The following is a 17,999-nucleotide window of genomic DNA, read 5'->3' on the forward strand; positions in this document are numbered from 1 at the left end:
AAAGCAATGGCAAGTTTCTTAAGGATTTCAAAGGACAAAGGATGATGATACAGTGTTGTTTCTGCTCCACATTTTAAGGACGAGACCAATCCTTGATATCCGAGATTTTTGTAGACTTTTTGAGACCTTATTATACAGGTGGGAACTACCCTTTTCTTATTTTTAAACTCAGCTATATTCTAAATTTTGTGTGTGTTTTATTTTATCTGGAATTATAATATGGTGAAATCTCCCCTCTTCCACCTTCCTTCCCCATTTTCTTTCTATTCTTCTGTATTCACTTGTCAACCCAGTCATACTAGCTTTTGTACTTTTTACTGAGCCACTTTATTTAAGACCACTAAATACTCTGTTTGTTAAATCCAATAGACCTTTTCAATATTTATTCCCTATTCTATTTCTTGGCAGCACTCAATACAATGGGCCATTCTGTCTCTAAAACATTTTCTTAAGAGGACAAAGTTTAATACATGCCCAAGACATAGAAATATCACATTCCTTTTTCTCTGTGTGTGTGTGTATGTGTGTGTGTGTGTAACTGGGGATCTAACCTAGATGTGCTTTACCACTAAGCTATATTCCCAGTTCCTTTTCATTTTTTGTTTTGAGACAGGTTCTCACTAAGTTGCCCAGGCTGGCCTCAAATTTGTTGGAGTCCTCCTGCCTTGGCCTCCCAAGTTGCTGGGGTTACAGGTGTGCACCCACCACACCCAGGTCCTTTAATTTTTTGAAGTTTTTATACTTTTGTAAATTTCTCTTTTCTTATCTCTATTGCTGCTTCTATGTAGATTCTTTTGTTGTCCCCTTTTTCTGCCTGTACTTTGGATATTGGCATTATTCAGGTCCAGACTTGGACTCTTTTTCTGTCTGTGCTCTGTCTATAGCCAGGAATTGTCATGACACCATGTTTCATAATCTTTTAAGAGTTAGTTTTTATCCTTCAGACCTTAACTTTAATGTTACCTCACTAGAGACCTTGCCTAGTCAACCAATTTAAACAATTCTCCTTCCTACCTTATTCTCTTGCAACATCCTCTCTTCTAATTTATAATGATGAATTTTTGTTTATTCACTTATTTGTAATATACTACTGTACTGGGCAGAAAGGGCTTTGAGGAGAGAGACTGTGTCTATTGTTTTGCCAATAAAAACACTATATTCTGTACAGTGCCTGGCATTGAAGTACTCTCTATATTAGTGGAATAAATAAGTTATTTGAGAAAATGGGAAAAGCCAGATATATTTGAATTGTCTGAAATACACACATTTTCATTTTTTATGTATTTTTTGAGGTGATGTCGCTGTGTTGACCAGGCTGATCTCATCTCCTGGGCACATACCATCCTTCTACCTCCCACTCCAGAATAGTTGGGACTACAGGCACATCTCAGTGCACCTGGCTTAAATTTTTGTTTTTCCGCAGTACTAGAGATCGAATCCACAGCCTCACGCATGCTAGGCAAACATTCTGCCATTGGGTTATATCCCCAGCTCTTTTCTTATTTTTTAATTTTGAGACAGGGTATCACTAAGTTGCCCAGTTGGGCCTTGAACTTGGGATCCTCCTACTTCAACATCCCCAGTGGTTCAGGATTACAGACATGCGCTATTGGGCTGGTCTTAAAAGTTGTATATACTCTTAAAAAAAAAAAAAAAGTTGTATATACTCTTAAAGCTGGATAGCTATTTGGCCTTAACAGAAAAAACAGCTATAGACCCATTTGGCACTTTATTATTTTATTAAATATTGACCAGGTATTTTTAACATATGTATAAGATACAAAGAAAAACTATAAGCAGTTGTTTATCTTCTACTTAGTTTAGGAAAAAAGCATTATCATTAACTTTATGATTTCATTCCATTTCTTCCTCCTTTAGAGGTAAGCACTATCCTGAATTTGGGTTATCATTATCTTGCATTTTTAAGGTAGATTTTTGTTGTTGATGATGATGATGATAAAATTCGTATAACACCATATTGACCAATTAAACCATTTTATATTACTATAGTTAAATGATTTTAAGCATATTCACAATGTTGTACACCCATCACCACTAATTCTGGCACATTTACATTACCCCAAAAAGACCCTAGTACCCTTTAGTCATTTGTTTCTCCTCCTTTCCCCATTCCCTTGGTAACCACTAATCTGCTTTGTTTCCATAGATTTTCCTGTTCTGAGTATTTCAAATATATGGAATTATACAGTTTGTTTTGGTGTCTCATTCCTTTCATTTAGCTATGTTTTCAAGGTTCTTCCATGTTATTGCATGTATCAGTAATTTCTATTGCAAAATAATGACATTTTATGAATATATGGCAATTTATCTGTTCATCAGTTGATGGACTGTTTTGTGTGTGTGTGTTAAGAATAATGTGACTGTGAGCATTGTTATAAAATTTGTCTGTGAACATTTTTAAAAATATTTTTTGCGGCATTAGAGAGTAAACCTAGGGGTATTCTACCACTGAGCTACATTCCCCATCCATTTTTATTTTTTTATTTTGAGACAGGGCCTTGCTAAGTTGCCCAGGCTGGTCCTCCTGCCTCAGGCTCCCAAGTCACTGGGATCCTGGTGTGCACCACCATGCCCAACTTTGGTTTGTGTGTGTGTGTGTGTTTCAGTTGTAAATAAACAAAATACCTTGTTTTATTTATTTTTTTGTGGTGCTGAGGATCAAACCTAGGGCCTCATGGGTGCTAGGCAAGCACCATACCACTGAGCCACAATCACAGCCCCCCAACTTTGTTTTTCGGTTCTTTAGTCTAGAATTTTGGTCTAGAATTTCTGGTCATATGATAACTCTGTGTTAAACTTTTTGAGGAACTGCTGGATTCTTTACAAAGCACCTATATCATTTTATATTCCCATCAGTAGTATATGAGAATTTCATTTCTGTTTATCCTTACCAATGCTTGTTTTTTTTATTTTATTATAGCATCCTATTGGATTTGAATTGGTATCTCATTGTGGGAAGTTGGCATTTCCCTAATAAACAATGACACTGGATATTCTTTTTTTTTTTTTTTTTTTTTTTTTTTTTTTTTTTTTCTTTTTTTGGTGGGATGGTATGGCTTACTGGGGATTAAACCCAGGGTCACTGTACCACTGAGCCACATTCCAACCCTTTTTATTTTTTATTTTGAGACAGGATCTCCCTAAGTGACTCAGCCTAGCCTTGAACTTGCAATCTTTTTGCCTCAGCCTCCTGGGGTTATAGGTGTGCACCATGACATTCCCAACTTTTAGTGTGCCTTCTCAGAGGATTTTTGGTTCCTTCTGCCAAGATGAAAAGATCCTGGAATTTCTCCCCATCCCATGTTCCTCTGTTTAATGAAGGTTCTTGGATTTTATACCTCACCTTGTTCAAATCCCAGTGTCACTCACATATCCTAAGGAATATGTCAATATGTCAATCCTAATGTCACTCACATATCCTAAGGAACTCTGATTTCAATTTCAGATCATAGTTTAGTTTAGTTTAGTTTTGTTTTTCTCCTGTGGCCCCTTTTGGTGATTTTTTTTTTCCTATTCTTCCAGCAGTGCATTAAAAATTGTTGTAAGCCAGGAATGGTGACTCACACCTGTAATCCCACTGACTGAGGAGGCTGAGGCAATAGGATTGCAAGTTTGAGACCAGCCTCAGCAACTTAGCAAGGCACTGTCTCAAAATTAAAAATAAACCAGGCATGGTGGTACATGCCTGTAATCCCAGAAGCTTGGAAGGCTGAGACAGGAGGATCACAAGTTCAAGGCCAGCCTCAGCATTTTAGTTTGTTTCTCACTAAGAAACTTAGTGAGACCCTGTCTCAAAATAAAAAACAAAAAGGGTTGGGGATATAGCTCAGTCATTAAGCACCCCTCAGTTCAATCCCCAGCACTAAATAAGTAAATAAATAAATATTGTTTTATATTGAATCTGATTAGTTTTTAGCCAGTGATGGAGTAGGGCAGTTTAGAGTATCTTGTCTGCCATATTGCCAAAAGAAAGTAAAATTACACTCAGGTTTTGTTTTGAAAATAACTGTTAGTTCAACCACACACAAATTGCCCCACCAAATTGCCACTGTGTTTCACCCAGTTTTTACTAGTTCCACTAAATTTTATGAAAGTTCTCTTTGCTTATATGAGACTTATTTATAACATTCATTTTAGGTTCTACCAAGTTTATTTTTTCTTTTTATTTTCTGGTTCTTACAGGATTATGTCGACAAAGAGAAGGCAATTGCTAAAGCCTTGGAAGACCTCAGAGCCAACTTTTACTGTGAACTCTGTGATAAACAGTATCAGAAACATCAGGAATTTGATAACCACATTAACTCCTATGATCATGCACACAAGCAGGTGAGGGATAATTATTTCCTAATGAGGCAAAAGATACTTTATCTCTTGCTGTCACTTTTGAATTTTATGAGCATACCCAGAAAACTTGGTGACTATGGTTTCTTGTGTCTTCCAGTCTTTATTTGAAGTCATCTAACATACTTGATTTTCTCAGTAGCAGAAATCCTGACATAGACACCCCTTCCTTTCCCTGCCACTCCCCAACTATGTTAAGTAGAATGAAGAATTGTGAGTTTCCTGTCTTATATGTTTGTGGCTTTGAGGAATTTCTAAATTTGTATTTCACTTGGTAATTCAGCTAAGATTGTTGGAAGCCTTGTTTCCATTTCTCCCTTTGTGAAACTTTAAAGAGTTATTCTAAGCTGTGGTCTTTTCAACCTGTGAGTATAAGAGTTCATGTTTTATTGACTGTTGTTTTCTACCAGTAAGTCATTTTATTATTCACTACCTTGGAAGGTGGATAAATCTTGAGAAGGAAAATAAAATTGGATGCTGTCTAACTTTTAAAATAAACAAAGAACATCTCTAATGCTGCATGTTGGAAGAGTTAAGAAATTAATTATACTTTCTTTGCATTCTTTTGTTTTTATGGAGTTAGAAAAGAAACTTGTAACTAATTAGTTCCTGGCAGTAATTCCTCTGGGAGATTTAGAAAGGGGAAATGAATTTTTAGGATCTGTAAACAAAATATGACTTATTAAAGAATTTTGAGTCTTTTGATTTCGTGGGTCTTTGCATGATTTGCTATGTCTTTGTGGGGTAAAAATCTTATTTGTTAGACTTACAATTTTGTGTCTCTAAGCTGGAACTTTTTTTTTTTTTTTAAAGCTTTTCCTTCATCTTCCATCCAACCAGTGGAAGATGAAGATTTCAGTGCACAAAGGCAAGCTTTGGGCTAGGGGTATAGCTCAGTTGGTAGAGTCAAGCACAAGGCCCTGGGTTCAATCCCCAGCACCGCAAAAAAAAAAAAGGCAAGCTTTGACCAAATTTTATTGTGACAAGGAGAGTTTGTAAGCTAGTTGTGATTTTTTTATTTTTTTATTTTTTTAATAATCCTTTCCACATTTAATCATACCTAACCAAGTTAAGATTCTTCTGGATAAAATTATATTCAAGGTAGCTTTTCAATTTATTACCTTCCTTTGGGATATTGGACGTTGTCAGCTGTGCTTGAGAAATTTAAAGAGCATATATATGGAGAAGATATATTGGCAGTTAATCTTTCAAAACAGAATACTTTTTTTTTTTTTTTTTTTTGGTACCAGGGAGTGAACCCAAGGGCACTTAGTCACTGAGCCACATTTGCAGCCCCCCCCCCCCTTTTTTTTTTTTTTTGGAGACAGGGTCTCTAGGTTGCTTACAGCCTTCCTAAGTTGCTGAGGCTGATTTTGAACTTGTGATCCTCCTGTCTCAGCCTCCCTAGCTGCTGGGATTACGGGTGTGTGCTCCCACACCCAATGTGAATATTGTTTATCCAGTAACTTTTCTAGTTTTTCACTGTGTTTATAATTTCAAATTTTCAGGTGATAATTTTTAATAGAATTAACAACAAAGACAAAGGTACATACCTACTTTTTTGAGCTCTTGAGAATTTCTTGAGTTAAGAAGTATCTATGATATATTAAAAGACCCCAGATGATACTTCAGGCACAAAAAGAATGTATAGAAAGAATTATACTTTCAGTGGATGGGAAGATTTTTAAATAAAGTTTAAGCTAGAAGTAAACCAGGGGAAGTATAACTCAAATTTGAATACTGTATAGAAAAATGATTGCTTTTTTATTTTAGTGAAGTCTTTTTTTTTAATTGCTTTTTAAAGGGAGCAATTCTATCAAAACAGATTTACAAATTAAATCTGAACTAAATTATAGAACTAATAAAATTCATGTGGACCTTAATTTATTGTGACTTATGATAACATTTTAGTGGTGTTGCTCTCAACCTGAGTGTAGTAGAAATTGTTACAGCTTTGGTTCATTGAATTTGATCTGTTTACTATCTTGCACACCTTGTGTTAACTCAGTTCTTTCACCACTGTTCTCTGTACTGTTCTCCGTTGCAGTAGTTCTCAACTTGGGGAGATTTTGTCCCCCAGGGGCACTTGGCAATGTCTGTAGACATTTTTGGTTGTCCCTTCTAGTGGGGGGTAGTGTTACCAACACGAAGTGGTTAGAGGCATTCTTACAATGCATAGGAAACCCGTTGAAACAAAGAATTACCTGGACCAAAATGGCAATCAATAGTGCTGAGGTTACAAAGCGCTATACTCTTAGAGCTACTGAAAACCTTTAAATACATATGATATTGTAATATCATTTGGACTTTGCTTAGTACAAGCATATTATCATTTTACATCTCTAGTGACATTCTAGACATTTATGAAGTACTCATCTAGGTGACACAAAATATTCATTTATTATACTCTTTTTTAGATTATCATCAAAATGAAAATATAAAATTAAGAATTTCTCATAGAGAACTCATGAACTACCTGTCCACTGAAATAGACAATATCTGTGACCCCTGGTCTGGGAAAAATTTATAACTTGTATGATTAATGAATACATGAGTTCATTTCTTAACTATTAAAAAGAGAACAGATGTACTTTAAGTTAATTTTTTTGTTTAGTTTTTGGTGGAGTCTTGCTCATTTGGTTGAAATGAAGGCCTTTTCAAAACCTTTCTTCATACTGCTATTTTACTACAAATGGTAGAACCTTGAAATAGGATGTTATAAATATATCAACAAAAAAAATCAGTACTAAAATTTTATGCAATTCTTTTCTTCGCTTAGAATTTCTAAGGAACCTTTAGTTGACCTTTGTATAACACAACTAAATAACCCCTAATAAGAGACAGGGTATATTTTTCCTTCCTCTTTGATGGACACGAACTCACCGTACAAATGGGCCTACCATTTTTCCAAATTCATGCTATAAAATCATAAAGACACCCTGTCTTGTCTTCCAGGAAGGCACACAGGATTATTATGAATCTGAGATAATAGGTAAGTACTTTACCCCACATTAGTAATTATTAGTTTGCATCTTCCATCAAATTTTGACTATTGAAGTTTTTCAAAGAAATGACCTTTTAGTGGTAAACTGCTAATATATGCAGGACCCTGAAAATACCTTTACCTTTACTAAGCCCAAATAATCCCTCAAAAAAGGAGCTTTATAGTTGCCCTTAATTATGGTGGGATTTTTTTCCCTCTTAGTGAAGGAAGGTGTTATGTGCCTTTCCCTCTACTAGTTTTTCTCAAGTTTTCTAAGGTCTTGTGAAGTCATTAATGTAAAAATATTAAGATGTAACTTAATATTCATAAATGTAAAAATTAGTGGAACATTTTGACTCTTTTCAGTAGTTTAAAGTGATCAGTTTTATTACATTTTGAACTCTCCAAGGATGGGCCCTACTGTTAAACTTTTGAATCTATTTTTATAAGTTCTAATGCACCTGCACACTGAGTAAACATTAAAGTTGATCATCTCCTACCTCTGTTGGCTTCATTTTAAGTTTAATTGAAACTAAATATTTTTCCATCCCTACATCCTTACTTTTTAAATCATTTGCATATTTAAAAAAATGCTTGTCTGGAGCTGGATACAGTGGTACATGCCTGTAATCCCAGTGACTGAGGAAGCTGAGGCAGGAGGATCTCAAGCTTGAGGCCACCCTGGGACACTTAACAAGATACTGTCTCAAAAAAATTTTTTTTAAAGACTGGAGCCATTCACAGTAGTGCACACCTATAATCCCAGCAGCTCAGGAGATTGAGATAGGAAGACTGCAAATTCAAGTCCAGCCTCAGCAACTTAATAAGACCTGTGTCAAAAGAAAAAATAAAAAGCATCAGGGACGTAACTCAGTAGTAAATTGCCCCTGGGTTAAATCCCTAGTACCCCTGCCCCCCCAAAATAAAATAAAATAAATAAAAGGCTGGAGATGTAGCTTAGTGGTAGAGTGCTAGCCTCACATGCACAAGGCCATGGGTTCAATCCCCAGTACTGGGAAAATAATAATAAATAATAATAATAGTAATGGTCAGTGCCATTCCCCCCCTTCTTGGTCCCTTGTTACCTACTCAGGAGTCTTCTTTTGTTTGCTTGTTTATTTTTCTTTTCTTTCTTTTTCAATTCTTTTAATTTTATCTTCTATTTATGCCACTAAGGGTCCTTCAAGCACATAAGCAGATCACACACAAATTGTCTCACCCATGTACTTTGTCTGGTCTTCATGGTGGTGTTTTTTTCTCCCTTTAATTTGAATTGGTTCCCAATATTTAAAAAAAAAAATCAAAGCAGGGCACAATGATGCATTTCTGTAGTTCCAGCTACTTGAGAGACTTGAGGCAGAGGATCACTTGAGCCTAGCAGTTCAGGGCCATTGTGTACAATATAGCAAGACCCCATCTCTTATATTTAAAAAAAAAAAATTTAGGAGAATTTACATAATTCAGGCTTTGGCTTGCATTGAAATATCTGACCTTGGGCCTACATTTCAACATAAGCATTAATTAAAGCTGTCTCTGTTCAATCTCCAAATAGCTACGGTTTTAATCTTTTCTCATACATCAGTCTGTGTGACCCATTATGTTATTTGCCAAACCCTTCGAACACTTGAGTTTGTGACCTTCCCACTCCCACCCCCATGAGTTCTGACTGACTCTTGAGAAAGTATCACATTGAAAAGTTATGCCCTTACGCTTGGTGTTGGTACCAACTTCCTTGCTATTTCAGTGTGTGATAATCTGATCACTTGTCAAAATATCATTGTAAAGTAGTTTCAGAAATTCCTTTAACCTAAAGAAATCAGAATCTCAGTCAGGAAAGATGCTTTCAGCCTGCCTCTTTTTTCTGCTAAGATAACCTTAGTATGAAAACCCCTGTACTTTTTTTTTTTTCTTTTTTTTTGGGTGCTGGGGATCGAACCCAGGACCTTGTGCTTACAAGGCAAGCACTCTACGGACTGAGCTATCTCCCTAGCCCCACCCCTGTACTTTTTACATGTCCTGAAAAGACTGAAATCTTATTTAATACCAAGGTCTGTTTCAGCTGTGAATAATGGTACTAGTTTTGATTTCTCTAATATGAATTATAGAATGGAATTTATTAGTACATTGTTTGGTTAGCTTTGTCTCAACTGTTGCAGCTGCTTTTTAATACTTCAGTACCCAGTTGCATATATTACAAATGACAAAACAATTTTTAGAATTTTCCTCATTGGTCAAAAATGAAATAGGTTCTGAATTTAAGTGTATTCTGAGAAATTCCTTGATGATAGAAGAAATGATCATTTTTGGACTTCACAAAGACTTCACTAAAATTTTGAGTGGTCACTTTCCACTTGAGGTTTTACTACTTAGTTATTGGATATTTGTCTCTCAAGATATTTTCCAGCATTTGATTCCCTGTGTGCTTCAGGCATATAGCATCAGGACATATAGGCACATCAAAACCAGTTGTACCTCTGCCAAGCCACTACATATTTGAAGAAATGTAGACCAGGTTTCTTTTTAAGTGCTGTGTTGATACTCAGTGAAGAAAGAATGCAGAAGTAAATGAAAAAGTCAAGATAAGAGAAGGTACTCTAAGGGCTAAAATGAAGAGATTACAACACTTCTACAAACTCATAAAACCACCAAGATTAGATACTTCTGAAGCCATTCTTTAGGTATTGTGTATTTTGGGTATTCATTGAATATTTATCCTTTAAAAAAAAACATGGAAAGTAATTATATTGGCAAAAGTGAAAAATCATAAAGTACTTAGGAATCCCAAAGGTTCATAAATGTTGACTTAAACAACACAGTTCACTTCTGAAGCTATGCTTTGAGAAACAGAAAAGGACTGGGGGCATAGCTCAGTGGTCCAGCACTTGTCTAGCATGTGTTCCATCTCCAGCACTGGGTAAAGAGGGGGAGAGACAGAACAACAAATATGAAGAGAGGAGTGCATCTCAGAACTTGAGCATAATGGAGTTTTATTTTACTAACCTCTGACAAATAGGTGAAAATTTTAAATCCATTTGTATTTAGTGTTACTATAGATGTCATTTTCGTTGGGACTATTTCACTTGATAGAAAATTTAATCCTTTTAGAGTTCTCCACAAATTGAGTATGTTTTGAGCCTTTTCACCTTTTAAGTCTTATGTACTCATCCCCTCTGCTTAACTTTGGAATTAGAGTATTTAAACCCAGCAATCACAACCTAATTAAGGGGAAAATCTTTGTCTTCTTAGGGGAATCTTTGTCATTTAGGGAAATGTTCTGCTTTTATGAGTAGTGGTAATCTTACACCCTTCCAGAACTTATATTGCAGGTAAATAGGCTTTCTCTTATGTATTTCTGATTGCTCTTTATCTTGCCACACAGTCCCAATATAAATAAAAATGATTCAACCTTTTTCATGTTGTGCCATTTCAACCTGTTTTCTGCCCATTAATCTTAAATTCATCATAGTGATACGCTGTGGTTTGGAAATTCTGGGATTAGACTATGTTCTAATGTAACCTGAAAGATTAAAGCAAGAGTAAAGCTTAATACAAGTTTGTGAGTGACAGTGCTTTAAAGAGAATTCTTAACTGAGATGCTGCTCTTCTATTTGTTTTGAACTGAAGTATCCCTTATAAATTATGTTCCTTCAAATCTTACTTACAGGACAAATCTTTGTCTCCAGATATGGTCTGGAAGGATATATGCTATACTTAATATTCACACAATGAGATACCGTTTCACACCCACTGGAATGTCTAAAATAAAAAGACATAAGGCTGGGGATGTACTTCAGTGGTAGAGCACATACTTAGTATGTATGAGCCCTGAGTTTCATTCTCAGTACCCCCTACCCCCAAAAAAGGCAAGGCATAATTCATAATTGTAGGAGAGGTTATGAAGAAGGTTGAACCCTCCTCCTACATTGCTAATACCATAATAAGATGGTACAGCCCTTCTGGAAGACAGATTGATACTTACTGAAAATATTAAAACCTAGAATTACCATATGACCCATAGAAATGAAAACATGTCTACACAAAAACTTGTACAATAGTGTTCATAGCAGCATTATTCATAATAACCAAACATAGAAACAACCCAAAGCTATACATGTTGATGAATAAACTATAGTGTAACCATACAAGGTAATATTATATTGTCAGTAAGAAAAAATAACTCACTGCTATGTTTAACATATATAAACCTTGGAAATATGCTTGCTGGGTGCAGTGGCACACACCTGTTTATCCCAGTGGCTTAGGAGGCTGAGGCAAGAGGATCACAAGTCCAAAGCCAGCTTCAGCAACTTAGTGAGGCCCTAAGCAACTTAATGAGACCCTGTGTACATCCCTGGGGATAAGAGTTCCCCTAGGTTCAATCCCCAGTACTAATGAATGGGTAAATGAGTGAATGAAAGAAAATAAAACAAAAGTGAAACCAATTTGATAAATGTTTATGGAACATCTGTTTTTTGTCATACAACAAACAACAGTATAGGCAGTGCAGTGTTAGGACAGCCTCTGTCCTTGTTCTAGTTACTGTTTGATTAGAGAATCAAACCATGAATAATCTTTTAACCCTGAAGAGACAAAATCAGGCTTTCTCTCCAGAGCTGAGTTAATGAAGAACATAGGATTTTTAGTGGCATAGAGAGTATTGAACTTTAACCTCTGCCTGCTTTATGATTCCTAAAATACCTTTCCTGTGGGAACTTCGGTTTTTTGTTTTGTTTTGGTTTTTCTTTAAATTTAGATGATAGAAGCTGGGTGCACCAGAGTACACTTATAATCCCAGGTACTTAGAAGGCTGAAGCAGGAGGGTTGCAAGTTTGAGAACAACTTCAGCAATTTTGTGAGACCCTTTCTCAAAATAAAAACTGAAAAGGGCTGGGGATGTAGCTCAGTGGTAGGGTGCCACTGGGTTCAATCCCCAGTGCTGTGGATAATTAATTAACTAATTTAATCCAGATAATAGACTTTAAATACTTGAGAATAATAATTAGACTTATTCCTAGTTAAATAGACTCAAGCAAACATAAACTCCTAGAATAAAATTTTGTTGTGATAGAAGAAGAAAGGATAACACCAGAAGATAACAAAATATATATATTTTTTCTTAGACTCTTAATATTTTGTTAGGGAAATTATGTGCAGAAATATTTTTTGTTTCATTTATTCCCAGTTCAAACACAATTTAGAAGGTGCTGCTCCTTTCAGGTGACAAAGTAATAACTGTCTTAAAAGTTCTATAAACCCTATAGAAAGAAGCCATATTTGGGGGAGGCTGAGGCAGGAGGATTGCAAGTTTGAGGCCAGCTTCAGCAACTTAGCAAGGTCCTAAGGAATTTGTTGAGAACCTGTCTCAAAATAAAATAATACTGGATTGTAGCTCAGTGGTAAATTACCATATTTTTTTAGGGTCATTATAAAGATGATCTTCTGTGAAGCCTGATTACCATAGTCCCTCTGGTTTAGTAGTCATTATGAGGCAGAATGCTTCTGTTTATGAAATCTGCAATTAAAGAGAAGTGCATGGCTACTGGGCTGTCTTTTTCTGTAAATTTGTTACCCACATTGACATTTACCAGAGTCTCATTTTCCTAGTGTAATCTGTTCTGAGTTAGTAGAGCAGTAACTGGTGTCCTGAATAAGACATTTTTCTGCCAGCCTAACGCTGTTTAAACTGTGTTTTAAGAACTGGAATATCATTTTTATTTGAAGATGTCTTTAACCCAAAGAGCCACAGTTAATTTGATTGGTACTTAAAATACTGAATCCTGGATCATTTGTTAAGGATTTGCTAAATAAGGTCTTTTCTTTCTTTCTTTCTTTTTCTCTTTCTTTTTGTGGTGCTGGGGATTGAACCCAGGGCCTTGTGCTTGACAGGCAAGCACTCTACCAACTGAGCCATATCCCCAGCCCTGCTAAGGTCTTTTCTATGCAGATTTTTGTTTCTCTAAATGAGAGATTTAGTTCCTATTATCTGAGTGATAGCTGGAAGAATATATTATATAATTTGATTATGTCACTACTAGAAATGTGAGAATATTTCATATTAACCTTTTCTATAAATAATAGAAATTTTTATTTGGGGTTAAAAATCACACTACCCTCTAGCCTTTTGCCATACCCCTTCTATAGATTTAATATTGCTCTGTGCACTGCAGGGTTGATAATAAAGCTATATTCCTATCCCACATAAAGGAAAAAAGTTTTGACTTATTAAATGCTTTACATTTATTTTGACATTTAATCTTGTGTATCTATACTGTCTTTCTGAAAGACAGGAATAACTATGACAGTTGCTAGATAAGCATTATGACAAAGTGCTGACAGTTCAGTCTTCTTATGAGGGATTTCAGTAATGAAAGACTTGGAGTTAGGTAAAGGAAAATATGAGCCTTAATGCTTCACTTGCCATTGTTATCACTAGAATGTTGTTATCTGAGAAACCTCAAATGTATATATTGGATTTGGGAGAGTTTGCTAAGTCCCATCTCTAAGATTGGTGTGAAATTTTGGGGTTCCCAGTTTTACTTTTGAGAATCCAGATTTGACAATAGAGTTTGTATAAAGGTGACATTGGGAGTGTTTGCTATACCTTATAGAGTACCAAGATAGATTTGCCTAGAGGGGGCCTAGGCAATTTAAATTTTATTTTATTAGCATCATCCCATTTTCTTCCATCCATACCTTCATCTGTATACCTGTAGCACGGATTTGAGGTAGAATGTCTTCAGGATGATGTGGACCTCGTCCTATCCTTTCAACTTCCAGGAGGCACCAACTGGTTGCTAAATTATTGGAAAGCCTGATCTCTGATTCAACCTGGAGGTGCCAGACTTTGATAAGAAGTTGTTCTTTAGGAAAGTATTGTCCTGTAGGTTAATAAGTGCCTCCTAAAAGTGATGAAATATTTGTAAGAAATAAGGAAATGACTGGGCATGAGGAGCCTTTCCAGGTTATGAGGTGGCTTAGGGAAAGATGGCAGATAAGAGAAAAATACATTCTATTTAAATTTGGGGTGGAGAATGCATTTGGAGAAGGAAAAATAACTAGGCTTGTAGCCTAAAATAACAATTTAATAGACTGATGGATCCTTTCTCTCTGCCCCATCTCCATCAGAAAAAAGAAACTAGAATTCATTTTTACTTAAAATAGTTGGTCATCCATATTGAAGTGGGCATCACACTTCAGTAATAGTTTTGCCTGTTGTAGGTTATTTGAATTTCCCCAAAATAAAGATAAATGAAAACAAGACTAATTGCTTTTAGACAGCAGTGGCCTTTTTTAAAGTTTGTAAGCAATTTTTTTTTTTTTTAATACAGATAATTTCATTTATCTAGGTGGGTTTGCTGTGTCAGTGTGTGTGTATGTACACCTATATATGTTGTGTAGGTGCTTCCTTCTCCCCAGCCCTTTTAGAGTTGACGGCTTTGTCCTTGATTGTTCAGTATAATAGTTTGTAGATTGACTAAGAGAGCTTGTGTAGTAATGCTTGCTTTATTTTTTTTTTTTTTCTCTTCTACTCTTGTTTTATTTTTTACTTTTTTTTCTTTGTGATGTGACATTTTCAGCTGATGTATTGAAAGCAAATCCTTCTAATTTGGGAGCCCAGATCACAAGAGTGAGTTTTTCTACTAGTGTCTTTAGCTGTATATCTTTTTTTGTGTGTGTCTTTCTACCCTTCCTCCTCCCAATTAAAAAAGACTCAAAATACATTTCATAAATATTAGGTAAGAAAATTCCTTTGTCTGTTGAACATCATGCCTTTCCACAAAGCAATGTCCACTTTATATTGGGTCAAATTGCTTTTCTCAATGCTATTGTAAAAGCATAAGCTAATGAGTATGTTTTGTCTTTGTTTTTAAATATTATCTAATGTGTTGAAAATAATTTTAGTTCTGTCTTCATTACAGATAGATATGTCTGGACTCTGTCACCAGTGTGTCATGGCACTGTTCTTTTTGGTGGTTGTTGTTTCTTTTGTTTTAAGGAAAATTGTACAGTAGCTTCTGAAAATAAAAGACCATTCTGTTATCTGGATTTTAAGTAATAAAATTTTTGACTTATCTCTATTCTCCCTCTCCATCCCCTGGATGTTCCTCTCAAGGCCATGAAGGAATGAAAAGCTATACATATTATTCTCTAATTTCAACAGACTGACCAGATGAAAATGGTCAGACTGGCGAGCTCTGAACATGCTAGCATTAGAAGACCTTTCTTGGGTTTGTTTAATAGTTACCAGGAAATCTCTAATTGTGCTGAAAAGAGATAACACCATTTATGGTGAAATAAAAGTATGTTTTCTATTTGTTCTGATTCAAATAACCTCCCCATGTAAGCTGTACATTGCTTTTTAAGGTCTTGCACCTTGGGCGATTTTCTGTACTAGCCTAAACCCTTTCTGTTTTCTTTGACCTGTGTTACTGCAATTTATCTCATGTTCTGTTTGTCTAGTTTTGCATCCTGGAAGAGCAGGTGATTAAATAGTCCCTTTTCTTTCCGCCAGTGTTATAAATATTTGCTCATTGCTTCTGAAATAATTTTATATTGCCCAAAAAGCAAATAATATGCTGTCCTAATTAGAAATGCAGATAGTTCAAGTGTCATACACAAAGTAATCAGCTATTATGTTTTTGGTTATGATAAGAGAGTATAATGATGTATTCTGCACTAGTACTGTATGCATTGATTGAGGACAAATTTCTAAAAGCTTTGCTTTCAGTTACTTTAAATCACCCACCTCTGTTTCTTTCTTTCCATTAACCCAGAGATTAAAAGATCTCAAACAGAGAGAGTTTGCCCGAAATGTCTCTTCAAGATCTCGCAAGGATGAGAAGAAACAAGAAAAAGCCCTTCGGCGGCTCCATGAGTTGGCAGAGCAAAGAAAACAAGCTGAATGGTGAGGAAATTTTCCTCAGAATTTTCTACAGATAATTATAATCCTTAATATTTTAAGTTAATAGATTTAAGATTAAATTATAAGCCTCAGGAACTGGGACTGTAGCTCAGTGGCAGAGCACTTGCCTAGCACATGTGAGGCACTGGGTTCGATCCTTAGCACTGCATAAAATAAACAAATAAAATAAAGGCATTCTTCCCAGCTACAACTGCAAAAAATTGTTTTAAAAGATTTTTAAAATAAATAAATTATAAGCCTTAAGATTTTCAGGGTTAGGGATATTTTCAGGCTGGTAGAGTGCTTGCCTACCATGCAAAAGGCCCTGGCTTCAATCCCTAGCACCACCAAAAAAAAAAAAAAAAAAAAAAAAAAAAAGATTTGCAGTAGACCCTTCTTTCAAACTAACAGTATATTTATACGGAGTATAATATATTGATTATGTGCTCTTTTGAGGCCATATTCTGCTTACTATCTGTGTGGCTTATTCAACTTGTATCTAAACTGTGTTTTAATTTCTTTATCTGCAGGATGAAGGTAGTAACAATTTACTTCTCACAGTTGTGAGAAGTGATTGTGAGTTATTGTAAGCGCTTAAAAGAGTGCCTGACACATCTAAGATGCACAGTGAATCAGTATATAATGCCACTACTACCATTATTTCCATTCTCCAATATTCCTCTTTTATGGAGAAGCACAGTATTCTATTTTACAGGTAAAAAGTGATAGGGCACAGATTTAAGGGTTGTCATTGCTTTTTAAGTACTATATAGTTAGTATTAAGTATTCTGAAACTTACAAAATTCCATTAGTTTATTTCTCTGTAGGGTTCTGCCCCTTTGAATGCTGTTTTTAATGTTCCTTTATGGTTCTTACTCATTATCGAATTTTTGTCTGGTGTTTAACCTTAAGAATATTACCTCGGGCTGGGAATATAGTTCAGTTGGTAGAGTGCTTGCCTTGCAAACACAAGGTCCTGGGTTCAATCTCCAGTACTGCAAAAAAAAAAAAAAAAAAAAAAAAGATTACCTCACCTAGGACAGATCTTCCAAATAATTAGACTGTGAAAACCCACTCTTTGAAATTTTTGTTTTGTTTTATGTAGTACTAGTGATCAAACCCCAGGGCCTTGCACATGCTAGACAAATGCTGTACCACTGAGCTACCTCCCCACTGGATTTACTCGTTTTATTTTGCCCTCCCCACCTTCCACTTACTGACTTACATTCTGAAGAAGAAAGAAGTAAAAGTAAAAGTAATACAGTGTAAATTTTTAGCAGAATCAGCCTGTGAGCTCTAATGTTGAGTTAAACTGCCTATAAAATAATTGTTTTTTTTTTTAATTTATTTCCTTTCTTCCTTCATGTGTTGGTTCATTGTCTTTTTTTAAATTTTTAGTCGTAGATGGACACAATGCCTTTATTATATTTAATTATTTTTTTAACGTGGTGCTGAGGATCAAACCCAGTGCCTCACATATGCGAAGCAAGCGCTATCCCACTGAGCCACAACCCCAGCCCCAGTTCTGTTCTTCTTTGACAAATTTTTTTTTTGGTACTGGGAATTGAACCCAGGGACACTTAGCTATATCCCCAGCCCTTTTTGTTCTTTTACTATGAGACAAGGTCTCTTAAATTGCAGAGACTGGCATCAAATTTACTATCCTCCCAAGTCACTGGAATTACAGACAATTGCCACCTTGCCTGACTGGCAACTCTTTATGTAGTAAACACAGAAGAAAGCTGGGGCATG

General features: G+C 35.6%; 1 protein-coding gene and 1 non-coding gene across 8 annotated transcripts in view; one reads left to right on the top strand and one right to left on the bottom strand.

The window, feature by feature from the left end:
- Gpatch8 (G-patch domain containing 8) overlaps positions 1-17,999 on the top strand; it is a 90,720-nt gene that overhangs the window by 63,850 nt on the left and 8,871 nt on the right. For all 7 annotated transcript variants that reach the window (XM_047543717.1, XM_047543721.1, XM_047543720.1 and 4 more), the window contains 2 exons: positions 4,204-4,347; positions 16,120-16,250. In XM_047543717.1, coding sequence (XP_047399673.1) covers positions 4,204-4,347; positions 16,120-16,250 — 275 coding nt within the window. The remainder of the gene's footprint in view (positions 1-4,203; positions 4,348-16,119; positions 16,251-17,999) is intronic.
- Trnad-guc (transfer RNA aspartic acid (anticodon GUC)) lies at positions 13,190-13,263 on the bottom strand. The gene has a single exon. It is a non-coding gene; the product is annotated as a tRNA-Asp (tRNA).

The sequence above is a fragment of the Sciurus carolinensis genome, chromosome 3, assembly GCF_902686445.1.
Source record: "Sciurus carolinensis chromosome 3, mSciCar1.2, whole genome shotgun sequence".
NCBI lineage: Eukaryota > Metazoa > Chordata > Mammalia > Rodentia > Sciuridae > Sciurus > Sciurus carolinensis.